A 24,707-nucleotide genomic window follows, 5' to 3' on the forward strand; every position below is an offset into this window, starting at 1 on the left:
CAAGTTTTTCTTGAACAATTCTTGCATTTATTTTTAACCTAATTACCCAAAGAACTGCACATATTGAACTCCTCCATAGAACCTAAACCTTATTGAAAGATCTGGTCATATGGTTTCTAAGACTTCGCATTAAATTCTCATTAATGTTTGCGTGGGGGTGATGGATTATGGACTGTGACCCTTAGCTCTCTTGCTTTGAGCTGGCCTAATGAACACATTGAACAGAAAGGAAAAATGGTCTTGTTCCCTGTCTCTGTACTCAAACAATCACAACACTTATAGCAATCATTTCTTTTTAATTCTATTTCTGAAGAAAAACTTCCTTTACCTGCTCAATTTGTGGGGATCTCCTTCCTATGCTCAACTTACCTAAGATAGTTAGATGTGTGTTTTGCTTCTGTTATCTTGTTCTAGGCTGCTAAAGAAACTGGGGCTCTCCAAGCTGCCAAAACTAAGCTTGAAAAGCAAGTTGAAGAACTGATATGGCAGCTGCAGCAGGAGAAACGCATGAGGGTAATCTCATTGCAATTGTCCGTGTATTTTTTGCTTATCAAATCACATGTGAGCATGCACATGAGGCCCTATTTTAATAAGCTTAGAGCATTTTTTGGGTTCTTTTTGACTTTTCTTCAAGAAGTGGGTTATAGGCGTTAACCTTAACTTCATAAGAGTATATACAGGGATTTATTTTTTATCAAACACTGACGATATGGTGGGGAACATTATACTTAGAGGATCAGCCATTCAACCATGTACCTAAATTTAATCACGGCTATCAACTATTAGCGTTGCGAATATTTTGTAAAGCACAAGAGAATTACGTGAAAAGCTATGTTGAAATGTTAGATTATAAGTTGGCCACTTGGTTGTCTTATTATTTTTGATAGTGATTGTTTTCAAATTTACTTCATAGATGTTTCAAAAGCCTGCAAAAATTTGCACCTACAACAAAGCTATATGAATATAGCTCCGTCTATGATGCTTCTGACCTAGATAGGAACGAAGGATAGTCATAGTTGAAAATAAAATGGCTTTAGGGAGCCCTTGAAGGACTAATTCTAACAGGGAAAACTATACTAAAGAAGTAACAGACTGGAGGAAAGTAACAGAGATATGCACAAAAAGTAGAAAATAGATATTCTAAAAGTATTTCAAGAATGTTCAGATGATAATATAGAAAGGAGACAATTGACTAAGAATAGTTTGTATGCAGGATAGATAGAAGAAAAGATAAGGAGAGTTAACCAACCCACCTCTCCCCCCATTCGCAAAACCCAATTTCAAATTCAGATTTTTTCATGGTCCACAGATTTTTGAAGCTTAATACTAATGACAGGTCTCAAAAAAGGAGGTCAATTTCTATTACTTCCATAGTGATACATTATAGGTTCGGCAGAGAAAGACGAGGAGTTCCAGATTCATATGCTCAAACAAAGTTCTGTGGGGTTCTTCTATTTCAGCAATTCTGTGGGTAATGTGGTTAGAAAACAGTTGCAAGAATTTCTGAAGATGTTTGATACTTAGTAGCAAGATCCTTCTAAAATGGGTGCGCTCCCGAGACAGGAGCTCGAATCGTCGCTCCCAAGATGAGAGCATGACAGGAGCTCGCTCCTAACTAAGATAGGAGCTTATCAAGCCATTAAGATAGTTATTCTCTTACCTTTAAGGGTGTTATGCCATGTGGAAATAAGTTTTGCACAATGAAAATATCTAACTACAAATAATTACCCTTTAAGATTGAGAAAATTCTCTATGAGTATCACTTTTCCTTCAATGGCCAAGTTTTTAAACATATTTATATACGCATTTGTGTGTGTGTGTGTGTATATATGTATATATATATATATATATATATATATAGAGTCCCCTTCTCCTAAGGACCACCTTAACTTAATAAAATAAGGACCTCCCTTTCCCGATAGAATTTCGATAATCCAAGCCGCTCAACATGTTCAGAACATGATTTTAAGGGTACCCGCGAGAAATCAGCAAAAAAAAATGACCGAAAAGGCTTCATCCGAGCAGTTTTTGTTTATATTTTATCAAACGGTTCAAATAAAAACTGCTCAGATGAAGCCCTTCCCGGTCATTTTTTTTGCTAATTTCACACGGGTACTCTTAAAATCACGTTCTAAACACATTGAGCGGCTCGGATCATTGAAATTCGAACTGAAAATGGGAGAAATGGAGAGGTCCTTATTTTAGTTAAAATAAGGACCTCTTCATTTGAAAATGACTCTGTATATATATATATATAATATATATATATATATAGATACACACACACACACACATATATACGCTCCTTAGACGCTCCAAACCTTAGGAGCTTCTAGGTGGCTCCACTCCCCTGCACCGGCTTCGTGCTACCAAGGTTTGATATTTGAGAGTTATGAGATTCGGGTGTTGTATATCCTTGTTCTTGGGCTTTTGTCTCATCCCCTTTCGAGGAGATCCTTTCTTTTTTATTCGTAGGGATAAGGGAATTATATATGATGTATAATTTTGTTTCTTCGTATATCGCTTGTCCTCCTTGATTTTCTATGTATTTCTATTTTCTAGCATTAATAAAATTTTCTTGGTTGGTGAGATGGGGTGATTACATCTGCCATTCCTATTGTGTTCTGGTTGTTTGTTATTGTTAAACGTAAACTCCATTGTGAACATTTGCACATCTATTATCAGCAATGCATATATGATTTCTGTTTAACTCTTTATGAAGTTTCATGAAGAATTTTGGTGCTATATATGGTGCTGTTCATTGATATGTTGTGTTCTACTTGATGTTTTTGGTTTTTGAACCAGCTGAAATGATAGTTTATGTAACAAGTGCCTTGGTGTCGTAGAAATGTGAAATGATTTGCTATTATTTTGTTGCTTGATTATTTAGTGCAAAGTAAACTAAGTTGCTCTTGCCCTGCTGTTCCTCTCCCCCTCTCTTCTCTCACACCACAGATACAGATTCTTTTGTTATTACTCTCCACAAGTTTAGCTGCACTTATGGAATTGGTTGTTTTCTAAGTGTAGTATCTTTTTATACATTGTAGGTTGACATTGAAAAAACCAAAGCAAAGGAAAATGCAAAGCTGCAGTCTTCTTTACAAGAGATGCAACTACAATTTCAAGAAACTAAAGAGTTGCTTATTAAGGAACATGAGGCTGCAAAGAAAGATGTTGAGCCAATCCATGTGATAAAGGAAGTCCCAGTTATGGATCAAGAAATGATCATTAACCTTACTGCTGAGAATGAAAAGCCGAAGGTGCTTATTAAGGAACATGAGGCTGCAAAGAAAGATGTTGAGCCAATCCATGTGATAAAGGAAGTCCCAGTTATGTATCAAGAAATGATCATTAACCTTACTGCTGAGAATGAAAAGCTGAAGGTGCTTATTAAGGAACATGAGGCTGCAAAGAAAGATGTTGAGCCAATCCATGTGATAAAGGAAGTCCCAGTCATGGATCAAGAAATGATCAATAACCTTACTGCTGAGAATGAAAAGCTGAAGGTAAGGGCTTTAGGAGCAAAGTATCCACCCTTCCTCCCTCTTCTTTGATGAAGTCATTTTATCACGGCATTTCTTGTTTGAATTTCTGGAAGCTTTTTTTTTGCATTGGTTTGTTGATATTTTAGTAATTTTACATTTTGATGTTTTCAATTAGTAATGGATGTCTTTTCTGCGCTCTGTTGTTCTCACAAAGCATTACTCTGGTATCTTCTTTGATGTTTTCAATTAGTGATTTAGTTGATATATCTCTCAATTTAACGTTTTGCAGGCCTTGGTTAGTTCTCTAGAAAAGAAAATTGATGAAACAGAAAACAAATATGAAGAAACAAATAAGCTTAGCGAAGAACGATTGAAGCAGGCTTTGGAGGCAGAAACAAAGATAATTCAGTTGAAGACTGATATGCAGAGGTTACAGCCACTTATTTACTACGGTTGAGATGCAATTTTGTTATATTTGGTGAGGTTACAATGGGGGCTGGAACAGAAGGACTTCTATAGATATCCATGGCTAACTTGTGATTGGTTATTTTGTTTGAACTGTTGCCATGTTATGTCAGGCTGGAAGAAAAGCTATCTGACATGGAAGCGACGGACCAAATTCTGCGGCATCAAGCTTTGATGAACTCACCTGCTACCAAAATATCAGATCATTTAGATAGTGAAAGAACTCAGGTTAACATACTATGCAAATGCCAGAGCCTTAATGTTTGTTTTTTTTTTTTTGGCTCTTTTGTGGTTTATTCTTACCTTAATCTTATTTATTTACTTGCAGCCGGTCGAAAATGGTTATCACGTGAGTAATCAAAACATACTGTTACTTTTGAAATACATTGTTTCTGTGTAATCAATTGTTATAGAGACATTACTTTCCCCTTGATCACAAGGAAGAGCTCTTTCATGCAGGAAAAGCAGAGTGCATCACCTGCTAAAAAGTTTGGTACAGCATCGTTGAGGAGATCCCAGATTGAAAGGCAGCATGTACGAACATTCTGAAAAAAACAGGACTTTTCTTTTGAAATCGGTCAAGTTAACTCTTCTTGTTACTCTTTGGCTCCTTAGGTTGTTGAGAAATGGTAAATCTCAAGATTTTAGTTATTTGGGAGACTAAATGTACAGAATGTCTGCATTAGACATGACACGTCATGGGTATGAATATGGGATATATCGTCTATGGCTATTGCCTCTATTTTCTTACAGTTTGGGTGACTGGAGGAACCATCAACGGAAGATGGAAACAAAATGTTCTAGTTTTTTCAAATTCATTGGATTCTTTCTGAATCTCATTCTATTTTGTAGCATGGGAGCTATTAATTTCTTGGGCTTTGCTTGAGTATGTCTCACAATGGTATCAGCCATTTCGTCATGCCATAGGATTTAGCAGTTCGATGAAATTACACCATAATTGTATCTCTGACCTGTGTTATAGAGTTTAATTAATGCAGTAAACAAAGATAAATGAAAAGAAATAATGTCCAACTGACCTAATGCTTTCAGCTTACTGGAGATGACCTATGAAAAAACTGAATGGTGTTTGTTTCTTTCCTTGGTTCTCCTGTAAAACAAATTGGGTTGCTGATGAAAAAATAATTTTTGCAATCTCATGCCTTGTGCCTTGTTGGTTCAGGAGAATGTTGACTCTCTTATCAAATGTGTGAGGCAAGATCTTGGGTTCAGTCATGGAAAACCAATTGCGGCTTTTACCATATACAAATGCCTTCTCCATTGGAGATCTTTTGAAGCAGAAAGAACCAGTGTATTTGATCGTCTTATCCAGATGATTGGTTGTGCAATAGAGGTAGTTGGAGTTACATTACACTGAGCAGATTTTTTTGGCTATCTGAGAATCTAAGAGTTATTTAACTATATGAACTGTGTAGAAGGGCCTAATATAAGACCGCAAGTTAGTGTACATACGATGAGAGAATCATGTCTGTGGAAATTATTCCGGAAGAAATTTTTTTTTTTTGGAGAGACTTTTCCTTCTTCATTTTTTCTCTTTTTCTGAGGCAATGAAAAAAAATGCTAGATGGAAAAAGAGTTTAAAGAAGTGCAGGGAAGCAGGGTAAAGTGGACATTCATCACTGCCATTACTGTTGTTTTTGTTCTGCTTTTTTTTTCCGTATACTTTTCTGGTTTTCTTTTTCAAAGACATAGTTGGATGGGAATTCGTTTGTCTTCCACCTTTGTTTTACCGCAATTATTGTAGTCTTTATATGTTGGTGACCTTGCACCTCTTTGTAGTACGGTACCTATTGGCTAACAATAGCTGCAACAGCTGTAAACTTTGACTGTTGTCCCTCAAATTTTTTATTTTTGCAAATTGAGGAATATGAGAAGAAGCACTTCCATACATATGTACACACAGAAAAAAGAGAGTCTTGTTACTTGGACACATTATGCATATGTTATTCTCAACTTAAACGTTGAGCCAGGAAACAGAAATCTGATGGGCCGAATCTTACCCGTTTAGTATTTATGTTTATGTCGCAGAATCAGGATAGGGATGATTACTTGGTGTACTGGCTATCAAATACATCCATGCTGTTGTTCTTGCTTCAAAGGACTCTGAAAGCTACTAGTGCAACTCCAGGGAAACCACCTGCTCCAACATCATTCTTTGGGAGGATGACCCAAGTAAAGAAATTCTTGTTGATGATTCATTTCTAGTCATTTTCCTTTTTAATTGAAATGGATGTTTGACTGACTGTTCACTTCTGGTTATGTAAGGTATTTCCATGATACTTGATTGAAAATGAATAATTTATGAATAAAAATCTCAGGGGTTTCGATCATCCCCTTCTTCTGCCAACCTTTCCTTCCGTGGGCTTGAAGTGCACCAGGTCGAGGCCAAATATCCAGCTTTACTTTTCAAGCAGCAGCTCACTGCTTATGTGGAAAAGATATATAGCATAGTTCGAGACAATATGAAGAAGGACTTGTCGCCGCTTCTTTCTTCCTGTATCCAGGTACACTCTTATCAGAGTTGGTTCTTTCAATGGCTTGTGTGCGGATTCTGTTATCAAGGAAAATGGATTGGATAGAAACTTTGGAAGTAAATTTTTTTGTTTACAGTTATTTCCAAGTTAACTGGTGTAAAGAACCATTCCTCTAGAGTATTAACATTACATTGCAGTTGAACATTTTTTTCAAACCTTATCTTCTTTCATCAACCAAATGTATTTTTCCAAGTTTGTCACAGTTTAGAGAGGTTGTGTACCCTGTGTGGGTTTTTCTTGTCTATTGCTTGCCGCCTTTAAAGCACCGACACCCCTAGGTGGTCATCATAGCCATGTCAGACATGCTTGTGACAAACACGTGGGGGGATAGGTATGGGACACGCCAAGTGGTATGTCCATGTAGTGACAATAGCATTTATGCTGGGGACATGCATATGCATGTACTTAAGAAACATATGGGGACACAGTGTGTTGTCACTTTATAATTTGGAAAACATATTTCAAGGGTTAGATTTAACTTGTTACAAATTGTCACTTGTGCCTCGTTGTTGGTTTTTTTTTTTTGATGGGTCATCTCTTAGTTATGAAGAAGCTAAGAAGCACGTCTACTGGCCATACATGCATTTGACACTAATACAACGTTAAAAATGTGTGTCCAGTTTTTTGTTATCTTTCTTTAGTCGTACACATTGGAGATGCTCTGGAAATTAATTAAGAGGTTAAAGTGCATTTTTGAAAGTTGGTCTAAAGTTCAAATTTCCCTAGATGTTTATTTTGTGACTTAGGAATTAGGATTACACAAGGGGTTCGATTTGAGTCCTTTTCTCTTTTCCTTAGTTATGGATGGACTGACTATATATATCTATATAATAACTAAGCTTAGTTTTTGAATCTTATAAACATAAATCTAACGGTCTAGAGTGGTCACTTGAATCCAACGGCGGAGATCCCAGGGCTTGCCATTTTTGGGAAGATCCAATCAATCCCTCTCTCTCTCTCTCTCTTATGTTTATTCCAAATTCGATTTCAAAACTCTCTCTCTCTCTCTCTCTCTCTCTCTCTCTCTCTCTCTCTCTCATTCTTTAAAAAATCAAATACCAAAACAGGAATTTCTTAGATAATATGAGGTTCTCATAGTAATTCCTATGGGTAAGTGTTGATTGTGAACTTGAGATCGTCATATTAACTAGGTTTAATTACGATTATGATTTGTTCATTAGGGACAAAATATTAAGAATACTACAGCCATCAGGTCTTAGACCATGGATTCATGAGGGTGAAACTTATTGGGAAAAAAAAAGAAGAGCTTTTGGGGTGATTGAAATTTATTTGTGAGGCTGGTCAATAGCAGGAAGGGCAATTCATTTAGGTACGGACAGACAATGAAAAATCCTATGCCTAAACGTGGTGTTTAATTGCTGAAAATTGTGTTTATTGTGGACGATTGATGGTTAGGATCGCAAATGCCTTCTAATTGGTACGTAATTGATTTGAATAATCGGTTGTTGCAAATTCAATATCAAGTTGCGCCTAACCTTAAGGTATGGGCAGTTCGCTAACACTTAGGACACGCAAAGCCATATTGAATACCAAAATTTTCAAATGCATGCGCTAGTTCTCAATGATATCCCACGGTGTCATTTGTTTGTGTATGTTATTGTGTTAGTAGATGAAACTACAGGAGGTGTTAATGCTAAATTTCAAGCATTGGTGTCAAAAGGATTTAGAATCCATAGGAGTAAAATAGAGTACATAGAGTAAGTTTAGAAGTAGTCAAAGTGCTAGAGTTGATTACTTACCCTCCAAAATCAGAAGTTACCAAGAAGCAAGCTTTAAGTATTGTTTGAGTTTAGATTGTTATCTAACTAGACTTCGTGTTTGTTACTTGTTGTGTTACTCCAATCTTGACTTAATCGTGCAATCCAGGCACCAAGAGCTTCAAGAGGAAATGCTCTGCGATCTTCTGGGCGGTCCTTCAGCAATAGTCCTCCGGCCAGTCACTGGCGGAGCATTGTTCAGAGCCTAAATGGGCTTCTCAGCATATTGAAAGAAAATTTTGTACGTGATTTTTACTTTGTACAAAAAAAGCAAAATCACTATATTTTCTTTGTGTTGCGCTTTGACTATTACTATATTGTTGTTTCAGGTTCCTCCAATTCTCTGTCAAAAGATGTTTACTCAGATTTTTTGTTATATTAATGTACAGATATTTAACAGGTAGCTGCTGCTCCCTTGTAGCTGGAATACTTATCACTGTTATCAGACTATGTTGTGTTTTAATTTTGGTATTTGCATCTGCAGCCTTCTCCTTCGTCGAGAGTGTTGCACGTTTGACAACGGGGAATACGTAAAGGCTGGGTTAGCTGAGTTAGAATTATGGTGTGGCCAAGTAAAAGAAGAGGTACTGTCTTTGTTTTAATCGTGAAAATCCCTTAAAGGTCATTACAAATTGCTGCAATAATGGACTATTTAGAAACCTAACTCAGCAATGTGGCTGCCCTCAGACTCGAATTGGTCTCGTGCTTAAAGTCAATAAGACTAAACACCTGTGTCAGCACTTTTCATTTTTTCTTTTATGTATGGCTGCACCCTTGTTCTTGGTAGTATATTTTTGGTCAGGTACAGTTCCACTGAATCACACACATTTTAGATCCGGGAATAATTTTGTCTGATTTCTTGCCAATGCAGTATGCAGGCTCATCATGGGATGAACTAAAGCACATAAGACAGGCTGTCGGATTCTTGGTACGTTCTCTTGTTCTAAATGCGGAAATTCAGATATGTATGCTTTAGCCTTAGCTATATCTATGCTGTTGAACCAGTTTTGCATCCTCAATGGTACTCCTTGGCTATGGTAAAAGTAATAGAGATCTATGTGCGTGGACTTGGGTACTGTTGGAATTTTGGGGGCGGCGGAAGCAAATAATAAAAGAAAGAAACTAAGATGTTTTTGGAGATGTTGGCCAGAGCCCTACAGAGCTCCTACAGAACTAGACCAAAGAACCTTGCTAGTAAAGAATATGATATGACTTTATGATACTTTTGATTGTTTCTAGTAAAGAATATGTAGACCTTTTACAGGACTACATATATAAATCTAAAGAATGAATCACAAGTCCTAGAAGACATTACATATTCCAATGTGATAATACTTACTATTATCATGTATCTTACTATGGCTACATGCATCTCCAATTTCTAGGAGAATTAAGGATTACAATTTCTTAACAGCCCCCCTTAATTCATAATTTTCTCAACCTTTGCCTTTGCTGTGATTTTTGCAATATTATCCATGAGAGCCTTATTCTCTTGCGGTGCATTAGCCAATGTGAAGTTTGCTTGGTCAAGATGATAACAATATAGCTCCTTATCACGATAGTTGAAATCTTCAACTTTAAAATCTAGAAAATTCTTCAAGTGTTCAATTGCATTTTTAGTAGCTTCTTGCTCAGCCTCAATTTTCTTTTTGTGCACAGAACTGTAAAGTTTAATTTTTCCTCCTTCAACAACATTGTCGTGAATTTCAACACTTGCCCTGAACCTTTGGCCTACAATTTGGTAGGATTCGCAAATTGGTGGTGCCATGTGGTCCACGATCTCATATATGAGAATCTTGAACGATATTTCAACGACGATGGTCATATTTTCATTCTCCACGATCCTGCGAAACAACTGAATACTCAAAAAAAATTTCAATTTGGTTGCGGCCAATTTTGTGTTGAAGATTTGCTACCTTTCTGGCCCATTTTTTGTGGGAGATTTGCTCCAATTCTAGGGTGTTGTTTGACAAATCCAATTTTGATTTTGGAAAAGCAAAAACAAGCTTCCCAACATGCTATTTGCCTTTTGGGCATTCCTTTCTTGTTTTGTTTAAAAAACTTTGATAGCAATTGGCTACTGTGGAATTTTTTATTTTGTAAAAAAACCTTTTTGCATTGGATCATGGGAACATATTTTATTTTTTTTATAGAATCCATCATTTTCAAAAAACAAAAGGTTCAGGCAAAACATTTGGGAGGTTAAACACAAGAAAGTAAGGGGTAGAAATGTAACCACTTTGTTATGCCCAAATAATAAACAGAACCCACTTTGATATCATGTTGGAATTTTGGGGACAGCAAAAGCAAATAATAAAAGAAAGAAACAGAGATGTTTTTGGAGATGTAGGGCAAAGCCCTACAAAGCTCCTACATAACTAGAATTTTACCGAAGAACCTTGCTAGTAAAGAATAGGATATGACTTGATGATACTTTTGATTATTTCTTATTAGTTATTGAACAATAACATATAATGTCCTGTAAAATTATACGGTGGAATTGAGAACCCAAAATTTAGGGTTATTTTCTCATTACATTAAGTTATACAATAGTAAAGAATTAATTACACATTACACCCTTATATACTAATCTATTTACATTAGAGATTAATTATAAACTAATAGCACTCTACACCCATAACTTAACACTCCCCCTCAAGTTGGTGCAAAGATATCAATCAAGCCCAACTTGAACAAAATGGGGTGGAAACTCTTGCTACCAAGTTCTTTTGTGAATATGTCAGCTAATTGATCTTCAGATCTCACAAAAGACATACATATCAAACCCTCGCTTAGCTTCTCCTTGATGAAGTGCCTATCAATCTTTATATGTTTCGTTCTATCATGTTGAACAGGATTATGAGCAATGTTTATGGCAGTTTTATTGTCACAGTAAAGTTTCATAGGACCATTATCAGAAAGTCTCAAATCACGTAATAAGGTTTGGAGCCACAAGAGCTCACAAACACCATGTGCCATAGTTCTATACGCAACTTCTGCACTGGACCTAGCGACACTGACTGCTTCTTACTTCACCAAGTAACCAAATTTCCCCCTAGGAAAGTACAGTAGCCAGAAGTAGAGCGTCTATCATCCACAAAACTAGCCCAGTCGGCATCAGTAAATGCCTCCAACCGCAAGTGACCATTATTGGAGAACATAATTCCTTTCCCTGGAGCAGATTTGAGATACCTTAAGATACGATAAACTGCATCCAAATGTGAAGTACGAGAGTCATGCATAAACTGACTAACAACACCAACTACATAAGTAACATCCGGTCGGGTGTGAGCTAAGTATATTAGGCGACCTACAAGTTACTGATACCTCTCCTTATTAGTGCGCTCCCCACATCTCCACTAAGATGATGATTCACCTCAATAGGAGAATTTGTAGGTCTACAACCCAACATACCTGTTTCTACCAAAAGATCAAGTATATACTTCCGTTGGGAGATAAAAATACCTCTATCAGACCTTGCCACTTCCATTCCAAGAAAGTATCTTAGTGGTCCCAAATTCTTGAGCTAGACTAGACTTAGGTTGAGAATCTCATCCACATCATTGCCTGTCATTATTATATCAACATAAACATAAACAATAAAGACAACAATCTTACCCGCACCTCCATTGATGAACATAGTATGATCTGCATGGCTCTATTTGTAACCAAATCTCAACATAGCCTTTGAAAATCTGTCAAACCAAGCTCTAGGTGATTGCTTCAACCCATAAAGAGTCTTCTTCAATTTGCATACCTTTCCCTCAGTCTCAGAGGAAGAAAAAGCTGGTGGTACATCCATATACACCTCCTCCTCTAACTCCCTGTGAAGGAATGCATTTTTCACATTAAACTGGTGAAGAAGCCAATTCAAATTGGCAGCACAAGAAAGTAGAGCTCGCACACTGTTCATCTTTGCTACTGAAGCAAACGTCTCCTCGTAGTCAATACCATAGGTTTGAGTAAAACCCTTGGCAACAAGTCTTGCCTTGTATCTCTCAACTGTACCATCAGCATTTTGCTTGACGGTGAAAACCCACTTGCATCCCACTGATTTCTTCCCCCCTAGGAATGACACCAGCTTCCAAGTGCCATTCTTTTTCAAAGCCATCATCTCCTCTACCATAGCTGCTTTCCACTCAGATATCTTGAATGCATCCTGCCAATTCTGTGGAATAGATATACAAGAAAGAGACGAAACAAAGGCATGGTATGAAGGAGATAAACGATCATAAGAGACATACTGGGAAGTGGGATGTTGAGTACATGACCTAACATCTTTCTAAAGAGCAACATGAAGATTATTAGAATCAATAATAAGAGGTTCAATGGGAGAAGATTCATTACCAGATGCGTTAGCTGAGGAGTCCGGAACTGAAATAGGGGTTGGTATTGGCAAGGTGGCAGTACATGAAGATTTGCCATTCTTTTTCTTTTGATACGTTACCAAGGTAGTAGGCCATTCACTCGTCCACTAATGTTCTGTTTTGCACTATCAACAGACACTCCCCTCACTACGAAAAGGAAGTGATAAAGACCATGACCCTTGATTCTGAGATGTCTCTTCCTCCCTCATCTCTTCCTGATTGCTCCCCCTGAAGAGATAGAGTGGAGGGACAGTAAAAGGACTCGGTTTCCAAAAAGGTGACATCGATAAAGACAAAAAACTTCCTAGAGTGAGGATCATAACATTTATAGCCCTTCTGGGTAGTAGAATACCCAACAAAAACACATTTATGAGCTTTATGACCCAACTTGCCACCAGAAGGGTGAGGAGCATGAACAAAACGCACATAACCAAAAACTCTCGGGGGAAGAGTCAGGACACAAGAATTGTTAGGGAAACACTAAATAGGAGTATTGAAGTGGAGAACACTAGATGGCATACGGTTGATAAGATAAGTTGCAGTCAAAATCGCTTCTCCCCATAAATATTTGGGAACATTCATGGTGAACAAGAGAGAGTGAGCAATCTCACCAAGATGATGATTTTTGCATTCTGCAACTCCATTTTGTTGTGGAGTGTCAACACAAATCGTCTAAAAAAGAAGACCATTTTCATCCAGAAAAGCTTTAAAATTCCTATCGATATACTCAATGCCATTGTCACTATGGAAAAATTTTGATATTCATATCAAATTGAGTGCGCACCTTCTCATGAAAAGATTTAAAACAAGAAAAGACTTCACTTTTTGACTTAAGTAAATATACCCAAGTAACACGAGAATAACAGTTAATAAAAGTGAAACCACCGAAAACCTTTAAGAGAGGTAACAGAGGAAGGACCCCAAACATCAAAATGAATAACCATAAAAGGAGAAGAACTCCATTTATTAATAGGTCCATAAAAGGAACGTTTATGTTTTCCAAGCTCACAAGCTTCACAAAAAAAATTGACTCCTAGAACAATGCTTAATTAAACTGGGGAAAAATTTCTCTAAAATCCCAAAAGATGGATGACCCAATTTACGGTGCCACTGATGTAACATAGAAAGAGCTGAATTCGTATCTGCTTGCAGAGCGAGACTACATGACATGGGTGAACGAGGTGCAGTGGCCATCCTGTGCTTTACCACTGCCAATCACCTTTCCCGTGTCCAGTTCCTAAAAAAAAAAAATTGAGTAGGAAAAAAGGTCACTGAACAATTTGCAGAACGAGTAAGACTACTAACGGACAAAAGGTTAGTGGCAAAGTTTGGAATATGTAGAACTGAAGAGAGGGAAATGGAGGGAGAATAATGAACGAAACATTCCCCTGAAATAGCTGAGGATGATCCATCTGTTATTCTGACATTATCCTTACCGGAACAAGTAGAGTAAGAATCAAACACAGAGGAACAACCTGTCAGATGATCTGAAGCACCTGAATCTACAATCTAAGGAATAGCAGAAGAGGCAGTAAATGCATTAGCCGGAATACTTGTGTGAGCAAAATAGGACGAAGTAGGACCTGCTGTGGAAGTGGGAGCTATAGTAGATGGAGAATCAACCCGAGCCATTAGGCGCCTGAGAGCTTGCATCTCCCCTTGAGAAAAACCACCAACGGGAACAAAAGATGCCTAAACCTAGTACTAAACCCAGAATTAGACAAGGTAGCAACTGTAAACTCCGAAACATGGGCTCAGGCCTGAGAACACACGGGACCACGACCGCGACCACCGCGTTCACCCCCCTCGCCCGCGAGAGAAACGGCCATGTAACTTCCAACAAAAATTCCTAGTATGGCCAGTGTTGTGGCAATAATCACACCGGAGTGACTCACGATCAATAGGTCCGCTGCTAGCCCCTGACTGTGACTTACCACTCTGTGGAGGAGGACCAAACTGACCCTGAGGAATAGCAATCAAGGCAGAACGATCAGAAGTATGAGTATGCAACATAACACCCCTTTTACTCTCCTCCTACTGAACAATGGCATAGGCCTCTCCCAAAGACAGAAACGGAACACGACCCAATACTTGCACTCTAATCTGATCATATTCTATATCAACACTAGCAAAAAATTCATAAACACGCTCTTTCTCCAACCTCTTAAGCCAATTAGCAGCATCAATAAACAGCCTGAAATCCCTGATAGTAATCAAATTCCTGCCACACTCTATTCAAGTTAGCAAAATACACAGCGACAGATCGATTGTGTTGGTCTAACCTACGGAGTCTCTTCCTCAACTCAAAATACTAAGCATCATTATCTTGCTGAGAATAGGTTTGCTCTGGAATAGTCCAAATCTTATGTGGAGTATCGAGATGGAGTATTGAGAAGCAGGAAAGTATGGCGAATATCAGCTCTCATAGAGTTAAACAACTAGGTCATGACTAAAGATTTCTGAGATTTAAATTTCTTAAGTTCGGCAGCCTCATCAGGTGGAGTAACAGGGCCGTCAATGAATTCTAACATCCATTTGGCTTCAATAGCCAAAGTAAAGGTTCAAGACCAAATCAAATAGTTGGTACCATCAAACTTAATATGGCAATATCCAGAAGAGAGTTATCAAGAGTCCCTACACAACTCAACTCATCCTTTGTACTAGTGGAAGCTTTTTGTTTCTCCTCTGACATATTGACAAGAAAACAAGCTAACTGAAAACCAACCTTAAACTATTGAAAAATACCAATAAGGCCACAAAGAACCTAAGAAGAACAAACCCGGTGATTGTGGAAGGCAAAAGTGTCGATTAGCAAGAAGGAAATCCGAAAAAAACACTTCAAAAATGGAAACCCGGACTGTTCCGAGCTTGGAAGGCCACACCCAATAAGTTCCAAGCTCTGTCAAAGGTCGTCGGACGCCAGAAAATGCACGGTGGTGGTCGCAAGCGTAGAGAGGAGTCGCCGGAGGTCAACGATGTCAGCAAAGGGTTGGTGAAGGGCTGACGTCGTCAGGAAACCTCTAGAGATGGGCCGACAGCTTTAGGACATGATTGGAGAGGGTTCAACGAGCAACACGTACGAGGTAGAAGGTAGATGGGTGCTGGTGGAAGGCCGGCAAAGTATGACGATGCTGGTGGAAGGCCAACGAAGCACGACGATGTCTACAAGAGTATCCTAGGTTTGTCGTTAAGCTCTGATACCATGTAAAATTATACGGTGGAATTGAGACCCCAAAAATTAGGGTTGTTTTCTCATTATGTTAAGTTATACAAGAGTAAAGAATTAATTACACATTACACCCTTATCTACTAATCTATTTACAGAGGAGATTAATTATAAACTAATAGCACACTACACCCATAACTTAACATGTCCTTTTATAGGACTATATAGATGAATCTAGAGAATGAATCACAAGTCCCTAGAGGACTTCACATATTCCAATATGATAATACTTACTAGGGTTTTGTTAATATGTGCCCCTAAGGCACATGATAAAGTACTTGATAATGTTCGTTAAATGAGGTCAATTAAACCCCACTATTGTAGAAAGTAGTGAAAGTAGTTGCAATATTGGATAACCAAACCAAACCAAACCAAGCCTTAAGTCCCAATCACTTGGGGTCGGCTACATGAATCATTTTCCTCCATTGAGCTCTGTCAAGAGCCATTTGGTCACAAACCTACTATACTCATATCGTTGCGTACCACAGCATCTAATGTCAATTTAGGTCTACCCCTCCGCGTAGCATTGCTACCCAAAGCTATCATATTTGCTCTCTTAACTACTGCATCTCCTGGTCTACGATAGACATGCCCAAACCATTTTAGCCTATTTTCCCTCAACTTCTCTTCTATGGGTACTACACCTACCATCTCACGAACCGTTTCATTTCTAATCTTGTCTCTTCTAGTCTTACCACACATCCATCTCAACATTCTCATTTCTGCTACACTCATCTTGTTCACCTGTTGTTTCTTAATAGACCAACATTATGTCCCGTAAAGCATCGCTGGTCTAATGGCAGTTCCATAGAATTTTCCCTTCAATTTTATGGGTACCCTCTTGTCACACAGTACACCAGTAGCGCTTCTCCACTTGAGCCACCCCACTTGAATCCTATGGGTCACATCATCGGCAATCTCTCCATCTCTACTAATGATTGATCCTAAGTATCTAAAATGATCACTCTTAGGTATCTCCTGTCTTGGATCATCACTCTTTCTTCGTACACCAGTAGTTGCAATATTGGATGAAGAGTACAATTTGTTTAGGAGACCAAAATACCCCTTAATTTTTTCCTCCACTCCATTTTATTTGTGTTTCCTCCTTTTTTATTTTGCCCTTTCACCTTCTTGTCTTTTGGCATCAAGGTAGTAACATTTTTCCTACAAGTACTAGTCATACATAGTGGCACCATACCCCATTACCAACAAGTAAAGAGAACCAACATGGCTAATGAAGGGTGGGTGGGTTTGGATTAAAAAGTAACCAGCGATTTTTTTTTATTTTTTTATTTTGCCCTTTCACCTTATTGTCACCTTTTTTTTTTGTCTTTTTTTTTTGTATTTGTTAGTTTTGTGTCGATTTTTTGTGACTTATTGATTCGTCTTGACGAGAGGAGCTGAAAAAGTACAATTTTTTTTACTATCAAAACTCATGGTTTTTTTTTTAAAAGAAAAAAAAAGTCAAAAACCTCTCTTTTTAACTTTGGTATATAAACAAATTAACCTCATTACAATAAAATGATAGCTATAAGTCAGTGAACAAAAATTGTACACCTTAGTTTGCTGAACATTTAAATGAATGGACAAATATATATATACACACACACACACACACACACACGGTCATTTTCAAATGAGGAGGTCCTTATTTTAGTTAAAATAAGGACCTCTTCATTTCTCCCATTTTCCGTTCGAATTTCGATGATCCGAGCCGCTCAATGTGTTCAGAACGTGATTTTAAGAGTATCCGCGAGAAATCAGCAAAAAAAATGACCGGGAAGGGCTTCATCCGAGCAGTTTTTATTTGAACCATTAGATAAAAAACAAACAAAAACTGCTCGGATGAAGACTTTTCGGTCATTTTTTTTTGCTGATTTCTCACGGGTACCCTTAAAATCACGTTCTGAACACATTGTGCGGCTTGGATCATCGAAATTCTATCGGGAAAGGGAGGTCCTTATTTTATTAAGTTAAGGTGGTCCTTAGGAGAAGGGGACTCATATTTTATTAATAAAATAGGGACCTCCCTTTCCCGATAGAATTTCGATGATCCAAGCCGTTCGATGTGTTCAGAACGTGATTTTAAGGGTGCCCGCGAAAAATCAGCAAAAAAAAAGACCGGAAAGGTTTCATCCGAGCAGTTTTTGTTTGTTTTTTATCTAACGGTTCAAATAAAAACTGCTCGGATGAAGCCCTTCCTAGTCATTTTTTTTGCTGATTCCTCGCAGTTACTCTTAAAATCGCATTCTGAACACATTGAGCGGCTCGCATCATCAAAATTCGAACGGGAAATGGGTGGAATGGATAAGGACCTCCTTATTTGAAAATGACTGTATATATATATATATATATATATATATATATATAACAGACAAATGAAAAAAAGAAGAGTTGGAATACCCCTCGCCTGCTGAAGAATGCCACGTACGAAGGACAAATGTCAAGCCAAAATGCCAAATGAAAAGAAGATGAAAGGGCAAAATAAAAAGGAGAGAACACAAATAAAATGGAGTGGAGGAAAAAATTAAGGGGTATTTTAGTCTCCAAAACAAATTTTACTCTTCATCCAATGTTCCAACTACGTTCACAACTTTCTACAATAGTGGGGTTTAATTGACCTCATTTAATTAACCTTATTAAGTGCTTTATCATGTGCCTTAGGTGCACACATTAACAAAACCATACTTACTATTATCATGTATCTTACTAAAGATACATGCATCCCCAATTCCTTCGAAAATTATGGATTACAATTTCCAACAGGTACGACTGTTGAGTGTTGGTGGACATCTACATGTCAGACCCATCAATGCTCTAATTGAAGGATTCTTGGACTAAGCAAGAAAAGATTATCTTCCATATTTTACTAGTTTTTCATGCTCACTGGTCTTTCTTGTTGGCAACTAACTCAAAATTCCCAAATTGCTCACTAGCAGCCTCCTCGGGCACACTCCTATTTAGCACGCCTCGAATTCAGTTTGCCTTGAAACTCCTCACTAATATCTTCCTCTTGTTCTTTGCCAGTTTCTCATATAGTCTTCTCGCCTCCACATCAACGCCATTAGTCATCCGTTTATGCCTTGCATCCTATGCAATAATTATTGGATCAGGCCCAACTAAGAAAGCTTAAAATAGATGAGGAATGATGTACCGCTCTCAGCGAGACAACCTCGGTCAGTACTTTCCAAGCTGGATACGCAAGAGCCGACTCTACAGGACTTGGAAGCACCGCTTACAGGCATTCAACGTTCAAGACTTCCTCAATCTGGAACTAGTCAAACTAGAAGAGGTACTAGTCGGACTAGAAACAAAGTAACTCAGCAAGCCATGACCTTACACCAAGCTCAAGGACAGTACTACCTTGTGATGAATCCTTCACCTGTCCAAGTTTTAGGAATGGAGATGAAGGGAAGTTGACAAAACAACACAAAATAGGATATACCTCATTCAGCACAAGTCGACTTGGTAAAGGGGCAAAACGACTCAAGCTAGTATCCTTTCCGACATTTGTCACATAATCGCCTCAAGAGCGGAGCTGTGAACAAAAACTTACAAATTTTTCCCAATTCCTCCACATATATCTTTTGACCTCCCTGTCACCTTACAACTCTGTCTTACCTATGAAGCACGGATACTGATACGGGATACGGATACGATACAATACGAATACTGCAATACGGCAAAACCTAAAAAACTAGGATACGGATACTTTGGGGATACGGCTGTGCAAATTATAGATTTTTATAATTATGAGTCTCCTACTAGGCATAAGAAGTCATGAGGGTAGTTAAATTGCCAATACCAAGCATTAAGCACATGTCAATGACAATAGACAAAAGTCATTCCAAACAAAGAGAGTTAAAAGTTAAAACTGAAAGAGTGTAAAATTAATAAGGGGCATATCCTCCATACTAAATACTAGTATATAGTACTCCCTCCTTCCCATAAAATTTGGCATTTTCAGGAATGCGTGCCATTTTTAAATTGCATATATCTTTCAATCCATAATGTTTTAGGCGATTTTTTGAACTTTGTTTATTAGAACAAATTAAAATCTATCAAACAAGATCCATATTACTTATAAAAAATATTATATATTAAAAGATATAATTAATTTTTTCATAGGGCTGGAATAGTGAAAGTGCCAAACTTTATGGGACGGAGGGAGTATATTCTATATCCTCCACCAGGACCAACAATTTCGTGTATATATAATATATGTCAGTGTGTGTGTGCCAAATATAAAGTAAAAACTAAAATCAGAGACTAAAAAACAGGGAGTATCTAGACCAATGGAGAGAGAGAGAGAGAGAGAGAGAAAGAGAGAGAGAGAGAGAGAGAGCGCCTTGGAGAACCAGTCGCAATCTAGGGTTTGGACTTTGGAGGAGTCGACTGGTCCTGCCTTCACAGGATATCGACTCCAATCTCAAGATGAGAAGTCGTATAATATTAGGGTTCGTATCATAAAAATACATAATTTATAGTGTTATTACAGTTTTCCCCGTACAGCTTCTACTTATATATGTAAAAAATTTCATTTTTGACCCCGCTGTATCCCAAAAGTATCCTGACATATCCCTCGCGTATCCAAAATGTATCCGAAAATAAAAACATTCAATTTAATTACAGGATACTTATTTGCCGTATCCGATACATATCGGGCGCGTCTCCATATCTGGGAAGTATCCGATACCTGTACGTGACTAGTTTCGGAGTATCCATGCTTCATAGTCTCTCACCCTTGCAGAAGGAAATCCCCACGCCTCTTAATCTCCTCGTCCAAAGTCTTGCCATTTACGATATCTCAAACACATCCTTCAAGCTCTTCAACCTATAAGGCAGAGACTCGTCACCCCTTGGTCTAATCTGTCCAAGATGGGGTTACATCTGACACACCGTAAAAACCTCAAGTGTATTGCTCCAGTGAAAATTGTTATTGCCACAGAATCACCTTGTCTGAAGCAATTAGATCTTCAACATTCACCACCAAACCCTCTGTGGCATAGGTAGACACGAATATATGGCTTTGTAGTTGACTCATCCCCTGATCAAGAAAAGGCACAATGTTCACATGATATTGCTAGCCATGCCACCATGGTGTGAGTCGTTCCTCTCTTTGCTTCCATCTGCAATGGTCTCGAAACAAAAGGAAACGAAGCAGCAACCTTGAAACGCCCTAACCTAATATTGGGAATAAACATTATACAGGGATGATTATGATATTATACCCCTTTCAGGACCTCTTTCTCACTATTGTGATATTACACCCATGGCAAAAGTCATTTCATGTGGCATTTCACTTCAAATGCATTACACACATTGCAAGGCTAGTACTTGTGCACTCCTACTTGGTCGTATTAGCACAAGCACTGAGGGCCTATTGTAGGTATACTGCTCCCAAGCAAGTCACGCGACACGTAGACGAATATGTGAAAGTGTTCCTTGAAGCACATCCACCTCGCTTTGAAGGATATTCTCCCTCACCTAGGCGTCTGGGCCATGTCTCCTCAACCTAACAAGACCGAAGGTTTAGTCCTTGTCAATCTTGAAGGCACCCTCACAAGCATTGGGCTATGAGCAGAGCTGAAGCAGCCCAGTGGGACCTTTGAAGAAGATCTGCATTAGAGGCGAAAGTTAGAGGCTCGTCCAGGCATGGCAATACCTCAATCTCAAATAGATGGACCATGACACAAGATGACAAGAGGAGATCACCTTGTCCTGTCATTAGACAAGATCAATTCTGGTCGACCTGTTTAATGCCCACATAGTGCACCCGCCACGATGTGGCATGCACAAGCACGCAGAACACCAGAGACATTGCTAGAATCCCATGAGCCTGTTGTGGCATAGTACGACCACGATCTCCACTTCTTTTACACCACTTGTCAGAGGTCTAGGAACGTGTGCCATGGTGCCATCTATCCTCAGGTGCATAGTTACCTCATCCTATAAATGTGGGCTAACCCCATGGAACAATAATCATAACACCATCATCGATTACATACCTTTGTAAAGCTTTGTTTTCTCCTGCTTTCTCCATCAATTTTTTTTCCACATTCTCTATCACTCTCCTCCATTTGCTTCTGGAAAAGCTCATATCCGTTTCATTTCACTAGACAATTCATTGGTGTTAGTCATGTTACAAATAAAAGCATGCAAGTCAAACTATCTGTTTAGATTGATCTACTCGTTAGTAAAGAAAAAGGATCACAACTGTTTTTCTCGCTGAAAAATTCAATTCTGTTGAGTGAAGTTTTATGCTCAAATGTATGCGGAACGCAACCTGATGCTTCAGACCAGAGTTTTAAATAAAGGCCGCTACGTAACGGGATTTTGGACCTCCGACACCCTTATTTACCTTTGTATCGGCTAATATATGGCCGTATCACCAATGTCGTTACGTTTCCCGATACCACAATTTGAAATACTGCTTGAGACAATGAAGCCTAAACCACTAGGTAAGATTTCAGGTTCTTAGTCGTCATTTTGGTAATGGAGTTGTTTAAGTGGATTATCCTGTAGTTATTTTTTTGACCTTATTCATATGTGAAGAACATTTTTGTTCCAATGTTTATTGGTCGATTCACGCTATGAATTATATATGCAGGTTATACATCAGAAATCACGAATTTCCTATGATGAAATTACAAATGATCTCTGCCCTGTAAGTTTTTATTGCGGTGTGCTCATTTTTATTGGTTAACTGGTGGATAACCTGTGGTCCTGAAAAGTTGTTTGAAAGAATTAGGAAAACATAGTTGTGGAGAAAGAATTGCATAGTAGGAAAGATTTGGTTAGCCTGTGATCCACCCACCTTCTCGTGACTCTCTTGTCTCTCACATTGATGCTTTCTATTTCAGATTCTTAGTGTACAGCAGCTCTATAGAGTATGCACGCTATACCGGGATGACGACTATAACACTGAAAGTGTATCCGCAGATGTAAGCTAAAAGAAGCGACAAGATTCTTTGGTTCTTCGAAAGAAGAATTATCGTATTGTACTGCAATTTGTTTATTCTTTCTTGTTTGGTATTTTTAATTGCGGCACGCTTCTGTGCTCCAACTGTCACATTGATCAGGTTATATCTAGCATGAAGGTACTAATGACAGAAGACTCGAATGATGAAGATAGAAACTCTTTTTTGTTGGATGACAATTCTAGGTACGAGGAGGGGAAAAAAACCTTACATGAAGCAAATTATATTTGAAACTAATTGTGCTCCATAAATGCAGCATTCCCTTCTCCGATGATGACCTTAGCATTTCAGTCAAAGAGAAGGATTTCTCGGACGTAAAACCTGCTGCTGAACTTCTTGAAAATCCAGCCTTCCAATTTTTACAGGAATAAGGCTGTTTTCGATTCTTTTTTTTTTTCTATGATGTCCCTCAGATTGTTGAAGATAGAAGACGGACAGGACTACTCCAGCCAAATGTCACTGTAAATCCGCAAGTAGATAGTCAATTTTTTCTAGAGGATCGCTTTAGGGTAGCAGTAGTTGCAGAGATCACAAGAGGGATGCTTCTGGTCTCCCTAAAGTTCATCTTGTAATCGATTAGATTACATTTTGATCTTAGTTCAAAAAAATAATCTCTTGTAATCTTAATCTGTAATAGTTCAGTTTTGTAATTAATTAGTACATGGTTTCTTCCCTAGGGGTGTCAGAACTACCCATTGGCTCATGGCCCTGCTCGGTCCAATAGTCCACCTGGACTCATCGCCTAGCGCATTCTGGTGTGCTAGGTGTACGTATGTCTCTAGCTGTGAAATGTATATGGGTTACACATACTTTGTGTGAGACTTATGTGCATAAAACAATTTAAAAAACACGTGTTTGGTTCTCTTTACGTAGAACTAAATATAGATTGTATGATTTCTAGCTTTACAACAAATCTTGTGTCCCCCTCACTGTAGGATTATCATTAGATTAACCACATAAGGCTGTTATTCCTTTTATGGTTATGTGCCCATGGTTACTCAAATCTGAAATTGGGCTGAGAGCAAAGGAAGGAAAATTGAAAACAAAACTAGGGGAAAAACAAATTTTAAACCTGAGAGATGTAATAATGATGTTACGATTTCTCATGTTATCTTCCTGTGACGTGAATGGGATTCATCAAAGTCCTATTGATGTTGGGAGTTGCTTATTTTGTAGACCTCGGTATGTAAATTACTATGTTTAAGTTGTTTTGTCTATTGCCCATCCATTGTGCAAAGTGGGTGATTCAAAAAGTTTACGTAGCGTGGGCACCGTTATAGTGAAAGTCCGAATTTGTTCACCTAAAATGAAAGAGGATGAACAATACCCTTCACTCTATTGGCTTTTACCATCTTATCGGCTTTATGCTAATCCACTCTAACCTTAATCATAGTCAAAACTTTAAAAAATAAAAATATAGAAAGTGGGTTTAAGAACATACAACTATTATGATGCACAAAAAGGGATGGTACAGAAAACAGAGGTGTCCGGTGAGAAGAAGAGAGCTTGCGTTCAAAAACGACGGGGCCTTGCAGCAAATAAAGTTGCTGTGTCTTGGTTGTTCATAGTGGGTGTTTGGGATCCTAATTTTGAATGAAATATCTAAATAGAACTAGGAAATTTGATTTTGTTTTCACAGTATTAAGAGAAGTACTTAAAAAATAAGAAATTTAGCGGAACAGGGTCAAAGTGCATTCATGATATAGAAGCATGTGAGGAGAGAGGAACAATAAACGGAAAGTTAATTTCCATATGTGTGCTAGCGCGGTACCCTATTTGCAATCAAAAATTTCTTCAACACACTAGAGTGCATCCATTTATCGAAGCATGAGGAAAAAGAGGATTTGAACTCAA

At 38.2% G+C, this 24,707-nt stretch overlaps 1 protein-coding gene across 1 annotated transcript in view; it reads left to right on the forward strand.

Moving 5' to 3' along the window:
• LOC131327162 (myosin-6-like) overlaps positions 1-23,525 on the forward strand; it is a 47,403-nt gene extending 23,878 nt beyond the window's left edge. The window contains exons 25-41 of the mRNA XM_058360181.1: positions 415-513; positions 3,048-3,506; positions 3,775-3,914; positions 4,064-4,178; positions 4,279-4,299; positions 4,410-4,484; positions 5,131-5,301; positions 5,997-6,140; positions 6,287-6,472; positions 8,390-8,521; positions 8,610-8,680; positions 8,765-8,864; positions 9,152-9,208; positions 22,484-22,540; positions 22,737-22,817; positions 22,956-23,038; positions 23,110-23,525. Of these exons, the coding sequence (XP_058216164.1) occupies positions 415-513; positions 3,048-3,506; positions 3,775-3,914; positions 4,064-4,178; positions 4,279-4,299; positions 4,410-4,484; positions 5,131-5,301; positions 5,997-6,140; positions 6,287-6,472; positions 8,390-8,521; positions 8,610-8,680; positions 8,765-8,864; positions 9,152-9,208; positions 22,484-22,540; positions 22,737-22,817; positions 22,956-23,038; positions 23,110-23,224 (2,106 nt within the window). The 3' untranslated portion in view covers positions 23,225-23,525. The remainder of the gene's footprint in view (positions 1-414; positions 514-3,047; positions 3,507-3,774; positions 3,915-4,063; positions 4,179-4,278; positions 4,300-4,409; positions 4,485-5,130; positions 5,302-5,996; positions 6,141-6,286; positions 6,473-8,389; positions 8,522-8,609; positions 8,681-8,764; positions 8,865-9,151; positions 9,209-22,483; positions 22,541-22,736; positions 22,818-22,955; positions 23,039-23,109) is intronic.
• Positions 23,526-24,707: the final 1,182 nt, after the last annotated feature.

This window comes from Rhododendron vialii, chromosome 5a (genome assembly GCF_030253575.1).
Source record: "Rhododendron vialii isolate Sample 1 chromosome 5a, ASM3025357v1".
NCBI lineage: Eukaryota > Viridiplantae > Streptophyta > Magnoliopsida > Ericales > Ericaceae > Rhododendron > Rhododendron vialii.